The sequence below is a fragment of the Oncorhynchus keta genome, chromosome 5, assembly GCF_023373465.1.
Source record: "Oncorhynchus keta strain PuntledgeMale-10-30-2019 chromosome 5, Oket_V2, whole genome shotgun sequence".
NCBI lineage: Eukaryota > Metazoa > Chordata > Actinopteri > Salmoniformes > Salmonidae > Oncorhynchus > Oncorhynchus keta.
The window spans coordinates 3,881,135-3,889,124 of record NC_068425.1 but is presented as its reverse complement, the minus strand read 5'-3'; the positions used below and the strand labels follow the sequence as shown (position 1 = coordinate 3,889,124).

At 42.7% G+C, this 7,990-nt stretch overlaps 1 protein-coding gene across 1 annotated transcript in view; it reads left to right on the top strand.

Moving 5' to 3' along the window:
* The first annotated feature begins 6,046 nt into the window (after positions 1 to 6,046).
* brsk1b (BR serine/threonine kinase 1b) overlaps positions 6,047 to 7,990 on the top strand; it is a 26,308-nt gene continuing 24,364 nt past the window's right edge. The window contains 1 exon segment of the mRNA XM_052518509.1: positions 6,047 to 7,484. Within this exon segment, the coding sequence (XP_052374469.1) occupies positions 7,397 to 7,484 (88 nt within the window). The 5' untranslated portion in view covers positions 6,047 to 7,396.

The window sequence follows — 7,990 nt, the reverse complement described above, 5'->3', positions numbered from 1 at the left end:
GTATTCCACACCATAGCTTGCTGAATTTGCAAGACAACTTTTCTTTCGCTTTAATTACGGCACAAATTAAAATGTGGCACTGACTCGCCCATGGATTGACGTTTCAGTATTGTCTCAACGAAGAGTTCGGCGCTTGATTAGCCATGTGCAACATGCTAGGGTTAGCGGCAGGTGGCCGCGCAATATCCACCGTCGTAGTAAGGATGAAGCCTGAATTGGAAGGTGAAGCTAACTGAAGCTGGTTTGCTTAGAGAACCATGAGTAGATCTAGCTTGCTTCGTATACCCCACAGGACAGCGCTCAATCCAGACATATTTACTCAAACCTCACTGGACCCCTGGATCTTCAGTGGGACTCCTATGCCTGAGTGGAGTTTTACTGAGGGAGGAGATATTTCGGTTCATCCCAGAGTTATGTGTCAGTGAGGCATATGGGAAGGGGGCGTTGAGAAGGGGTGGGGTAGTCTATGTGGACGGGGTACATACTGTAACGACCCTCGGTTTATAAGCGCGGAAATCGACTCGGCTGCACGAGCATGCTTTTGTGGCACAGTCGATAGCGCGCTGGACCTCGGGCTCGATGGTCGAGGGTTCGAGCCCTGCTCCCTGCTGTTTCATGACAATACCATTTAAACCGCCCGCTGGTCAACTTTCCCCCGGGATTTTAAAAGGGATATGGGTAAACAGTAGTACACTTGCTTGACTTGACTGGGGATAAAGACTCGGGGAGCCCACGTTACTGTGAGGTAGTGCTGGGCGATATGGCCAAAATATATCACGCTATTTTTTAAAAAATGACGATATTTTATGTTTTTAAACTATAACATTTCTAAAATGTCTTTATAAGTAGTGCATGGCCTCGGGGTGGCAACACATAATAATAATAATAATATGCCATTTATCAGACGCTTTTATCCAAAGCGACTTACAGTCATGTGTGCATACATTCTACGTATGGGTGGTCCCGGGGATCGAACCCACTACCCTGGCGTTACAAGCGCCATGCTCTACCAACTGAGCTACAGAAGGACCACATACATTCTACATGATTTCAATGGGTCCTTCTCCATTCTGATTGTTTTATACTGTTCAATTCAACTTCAACCCAAAATATATATTTTTTGCATTTTCATACATTTCTGCATTTCCTGCACTCATTTGAGATCATTTCCACACTGCCATGTAGGGCTGCACGATATGGGCAAACAATCTCAAACTTATTTTGTACTTAATGTTGCAATAGCGATTTTACTTGTGATTTCAAGCAAAACACTTCGGTGAAATGTTGGAATCATGGACATAGAATTATTATTTTAATTCATAGTCAGAATATGATAGTGGGCACTTTGAATAGTGTTGTTTGACATGAAGACGAATGAAATGCCAGGGAGGAGTTATTGTGATAGGGTAGGAACCAAAATGTTTTTTTTTTTTTTAAGGAACCAAATAGTTGATAAATGCTTCCTAGGGAACCCTATAATCTTTGGCTACATTGTGTGTTTTCTCTTGGCTAGTTCATGTAGCTAACACATTAATGCTTCTTGTATTCCTTTTTGATTTAGAAGATACTGTTGCACAAACAACATGCTGATTTAGGTCTACACCATCACTGCTATTATCAGGCTGTATTAGTAATTATATTTGCTCCGACTCAGTACATGTATTAGCTAGCTACCTAGCGATTAGCATTATCGGCTAACAAGATGTAGGCCCAACTTGCTAAGAACAGACAAACTAGCTGTGTGCAGATGTAAGCAACATAAACTAATAGTGTAATTATAGAATACTACTGGATTTATATGGAGAGGGAAAAGCGAAAACAACATTGTTGCTATGCGCTGCATTGACCGTGCAGATTGAGCGCAACACATGCGCTCGTTGAGTGACAGGGGGCGGGGCTAGGTCTGTGTGGAAAGCGGCATATGAGGAGAGTGGAGAGGGATGACTCAAGTAGCGAAGTAAATTATAAAAATGGACGTTAAACACGGTTTATCACGTAACAAACCAAACATTCAAATACCGTTATAGAAGGTAAAGTAAAAACTCAAACCGATCCATGCGTCAATACTGGTATATCGTAGTATATGAGTATACTGCTCAGCCCTACTGGGAGGTGGTAGTGTATGTGGTAGGTACCATTTTAAGCTCCCCGCTGGTCTATTAGGGCACATAATAGTGCACATAGTAGTAGCCTACACCAAGCTTTAAAAACAACTTTATTTAACTAGGCAAGTCAGTTAAGAACACATTCTTATTTACAATGACTGGCGTACCGGGAAGCAATGGGTTAACTGCCTTGTTCAGAGCCAGAACAACAGTTCTTTACCTTGTCCGCTCAGGGATTCAATCCAGAAACCTTTTGGTTACTGGCCCAATGCTCAAACCACTAGGTTACCTGCTGCTTGACCTGACTGGTCAACAGTCTGAACTCTAACGGTTGTTGAGAAGGATTCATTGTAAAGACACTAACAGGATTAATGTATTACTGTCTGTGGATACACATGGGATAAGAAGACTTCAATCAATTACACCAGTGGTCATCAACCTTTAAACATGACTTACATTTCATTTATATTAACCTAATAAAAACAGTTATGCCACCAGACACACATAACTGCACCACCTATCACACTTTCACAAAATGCATGAAGACATTGCTAAAGGTCAATCAGATTTGTGATCATAATCCCTAGCTGTGTATTGCCACTTTCCATGTTGTCTGTGAGGTGTGGAAACACTTTGTTGCTTTTATGAATTGTGTCTTGCTGCTTTTTGTTCTATCTGTATGCTATGTCTTGCTTGTCCTATGTTGCTCTGTGTGTATGCTATGTCTTGCTTGTCCTATGTTGCTCTGTGTGTATGCTATGTCTTGCTTGTCCTATGTTGCTCTGTGTGTATGTTATGTCTTGCTTGTCCTATGTTGCTCTGTGTGTATGCTACGCCTTTCTTGTCATATGTTGCTCTGCGTGTGCTCACTGCTCAATGATTGTCTATATTGTAATTGTTTTTACCTGCCCATGGACTGCGGTTGAAATTAGCCGGCTGACTAAAACCGGCACTTTTACTGAAACGTTGATTAATGTGCACGCTCTGGATAAGAGCGTCTGCTAAATGACTTAAATGTAAAATGTAAATGTATAAAAATAAAATAAACTCAAACTCAGTCAGTTCTGTATGAATTCGGTTTGTGCAGTAGGCCTAACGGATTAACACAGCATATTGGTTATATATGCCAGCGATGTTATTCATCTCAGACCATTTTTTATTTTACCGGACTGATGTGCCTTGCGTCATGATCATGGTGCTGTCAAGACAACTGAGAACTGGGGAGAAAAACGAGTTCAAATCATGACATCAGCAATATTCAGGTCGGAAAGTCGGAGCTCTAGAAAATATGCCGGAGTTTCCGTCTTGAAATTCCGAGTTGGATGACCGTTCAAAACTATTTATTCCCAGTCTGATCTAGTTTTTTCTCTCTCCCGAGAACCCAGTTGTCTTGAACGCACTGAAGTAGGATATTTAAAAATGCCCAGTTTTGAACACGGCATTAGTCTCAGCGGAGGTAGGGAGATAGCAGCAGAAGGTCCGCCTCTGACGGTCACTGCTCTCTCCTTCGGTTCCTCTCCTCCCGTTAGACCGAGCAAAGAGCGGACACCGTCTTCCACCTGATGGCGAAACTCGAGCCGCATCTATGACCAGAGAAAGTTAAATATTCCTTGACATTAAAATAGACATAAGCTGCTAATAATAATACAAACGCTGGGCTATCTATACACTTGGCTACTCATCCATTGCAGCTGCCGTTTTATATTTTGTAAGTGATTAATAAAAACTGTGTTTACAGTGCCGAATCAAAACCGACTCATAAAAACAGCAGCTATTACCTGTATTATTTGACAGTCTCTATGGTCATGTTTTTAAAAGTCATGAAATCAAACTTCGCTGTTGCCGGGTCTTCGAAGCTGTTGGCACGGTGATTTGAGCAATCCAATTGGCCAGCACAGTAGGCGCACTCGATTTAGCCACATATCTGCCGGTTCGCCTGATAGGGCGAGTTTGTGTTTTCAGACAAATTGAATGGTTCCAAATGGATACACTTTACCTATCTGGGCTGCGTTTCAAACTCAAAGTAGACAGCCCTCGGGCCTAAAACCTCAGCCCTTGGGGGAATCTCCGCGGTCACATTTGTCGTGGGTCCAAATGATTAGCCAAGCAACGTAAGCCCAGAGTACTATTATTTTCTCTTCGGACCTGAAACGCCCCATAATTGAATTCGTGTTGGGAATTCAGCCCTGGTGCGCAGGGCTTCTGAATCAACTGCAGATCGACCATTTGGTGACCACTGAATTACACCTTCATGTGTAATCTGCCTGTTCATATAGTCTGACACCTGGTGGTTATGAAGAGAACTGCAGTAAAAATAAATGTGCACCTTCTGCCCACTCAAATGTATACAGGCCATATGGTATAGGAAGGAATTTGATGTTGTCAGTCCATGTATTTCACACAAAGTATCATTATATTCACACACTGTAAACGATCCACTGAATAAGCTGTGTCGTATAATAAGCCCATATATATATATATATATATATATATATATATATATATATATATATATATATATATATATGTAGGTCCTAATCCAGGCACTTGTCATCTCCCGTCTGGATTACTGCAACTCGCTGTTGGCTGGGCTCCCTGCCTGTGCCATTAAACCCCTACAACTCATCCAGAACGCCGCAGCCCGTCTGGTGTTCAACCTTCCCAAGTTCTCTCCGTCACCCCGCTCCTCCGCTCTCTCCACTGGCTTCCAGTTGAAGCTCGCATCCGCTACAAGACCATGGTGCTTGCCTACGGAGCTGTGAGGGGAACGGCACCTCAGTACCTCCAGACTCTGATCAGGCCCTACACCCAAACAAGGGCACTGCGTTCATCCACCTCTGGCCTGCTCGCCTCCCTACCACTGAGGAAGTACAGTTCCCACTCAGCCCAGTCAAAACTGTTCGCTGCTCTGGCTCCCCAATGGTGGAACACACCCCCTCACGACGCCAGGACAGCGGAGTCAATCACCACCTTCCGGAGACACCTGAAACCCCACCTCTTTAAGGAATACCTAGGATAGGATAAAGTAATCCTTCTCACCCCCCTTAAAAGATTTAGATGCACTATTGTAAAGTGGCTGTTCCACTGGATGTCATAAGGTGAATGCACCAATTTGTAAGTCGCTCTGGATAAGAGCGTCTGCTAAATGACTTAAATGTAATGTAAATGTAATATATATATATATATATATATATATGACACAAGACACTAATAATAAATCCATCATCTCAAATAATAATAATTGGGCCAATAAATCAATCAAAAATAATCTCATTAAGTCATGCAATGAAATTCATATTGTAAGTTACTTTCTGCCAAGTCAGCGCTATGAGCAAGTAATACACCCTTTGTACAAACGCGGAACTGCATGACGGTGTGGCAACATGCTATGCCTATTAGCCTATTATTAATGGCTATTGGTATCCATTCGCTAAGACTGTTGATGCATCTAATGAGAGAAACTAGACACGTCATAGAAATGACGTGAGATGAATAATATCTGTCTGATTTGACCAATCAATAGGCTAGATCAAGAGAAACATACTTTTAGTTAAACACTTGTAAATGACCGTATTACATTTTGTGTTGCCTGGGATGAAATAAGAAAGACGTGGAAATGGACCAAAGAGGGACGTAGAAAAACTATTAAAAGGAAGTAAATTAATCGGTTTGTTATTCTATACTATTCTAATTCTACAAGAACATTCAACAACAAGTGTATCTTCTTTTCTTTACACTATTAGATGTCGGAAAGGGCATTTTCATGTGTTTCCCCCTCAGTTGGTGTGTTTGAATAAAGAAGTAGGTGAGCGAACAGGAGGCGACGGAAAGCATATTTTAAGGAGAGGCAGACGGGGGGAAAAGGATGGGGTGGAGGAGATAAAAAAAAGGGGGCGGAACGGAACCCGGATGCTGATGCTGCCGTATCGTATGAGGAGGAGAAGAAGAGGGGAGAGAGAGAAAAAAATAACGTTTTTTTTTTGCGGCCAGAAGGGAGGCTATCCCGTGATGGATTGTGGATGCAAAGAACTTCGACAGACAAGCAGATATTTTTCGAATCGCTTCTGAAGCTGCATCTTTCTGCACAAGGACGCCGGTGAAGGATGATTCTTGGAACCAGCGGCGACAGGAGCGCGAGCGGGGATGGTGTGATATGTCCATAGACGGCGAGGGAGGGAGGGGAGAGTGCACGGGAAAGAAAGAGGGAGGGAGGAGAGTACTACGCCAGCTAAATATGCTTTTTTTTTTTTTTTGTAGAAACACGATGTATTACAACCATCCAATCGAGCGTTTCACATAAATAGAGAAAACGATTATTTATCGAAAGAAAAATAACATTTTGGTCCGAACAGAAACGCAAAGTGAAATTGTTGACAGACGTTGACTGGGGGAATACAGATTGAGAGAAGTCTAGGCTAGTCCGAACGGGTGCGGATAGCAGGGTGGCTGTTTTGACGCTCTGTTACCCACTATTTCCTGATACCAGGCCCTGGGATAATCCGAAGAGTGCACCGGATATTGGGAAAACCACCCCTCTGAGGCTATAACGGAAAATTACTATTCATATTGACTGAAGGACGGAGCAGAGATAGTCTACATACCAAAATGAGACAAAAAGAGGTGGAGGAAGATACAAATATGTTACGATGATAAGATTCTTTACAAATGTCGTTATTATGTTATTATAAGGATCACTTATGACAGCATCGGGTGTAGGCTATGAGGTGCAGAATTGTGTGCAATCTAGCCGTTAAATTGAGCTTATCTGATGAAGTAGTTTTTGATAGGCTATTCCAGCTGCTTACATCTATCTGTCTATACCAATATGAACAATAGGACACATTTATTACGTCTATTGTTAATAATAATTGTAATTCATAATAACTTCCGTTATTTTGGACTTCTCAAATATGCACCTGTCAAAATCTCCGTACGAGTTTCCCTCTTCCACTTTCTAACGTCCCCTTGTTTCATTCCTGTTTAGTCAATTCACGGTCGTTGATAATAAACTGAGTTTACCGAATTTATATGACGGAAAATGTATGCAATAGCCGCATAGAAAATGGCAAGTGCACGGGAGTAGCCCTGCCGAGACTATAGGCCACGATATTGTCATCACGACTACAACCGCTCTCTCCATTCCTCCCTGTGACAACATCGCTAGGCGTCTGTAATGTTATTACCGCGGAGCCGTTCTGCCGCCAGGACCGACAGCTATACATTCCTCCTGAAAAAAACTGCGAGTTGATCTCCTTATCATCATATCATTTCGCTTTCAACGCACGGACATCATGACAAGCAAGGAGCTGTCCGTAGGCCAGTCGGCCCAATACGTCGGGCCTTACCGGTTGGAGAAAACCCTTGGGAAGGGGCAGACGGGTAAGCGTACTTCCACCGCTCCCTTTAAACTCATCACCAAGCGCAAAAACTGCTATTATCAATGCATGGTAGATTAAAATAGTCACGTCTGTAACTATTGATGTATATTAGGCCGAGAAATACAATTGGTTGTCTAAAGAGTCCGCTCTATGTGCGCCTGGACATCATGTCCTCAGGATTAATATGTGTGTGTATGTGATGTTTGCAACTCACACGGACGGGCCCGATAGGCCCCTATAGTCTTGCCATTTGCAAATATCCGGGATCAGTAATGTCAAGCGGTCACAGCTTTTACGTGTGTATGATGTTGCATGTAATGTTTTTTTTTTTGTGTGTGAGAGTAGCTGTGTGCGTGTTGTCTGCTTGTTTGTGTATGGTGTCTGTGTCCTTCAGGAATGAATCCATGTGTCTCTGAGGCGTGCGTCTCATTGACAGTAACAGTACAGGGGTGGACACAGTCTGGCCGATCTCGGTATCTTTCATCTCCTGGTGCTCTGAAGTCTAAC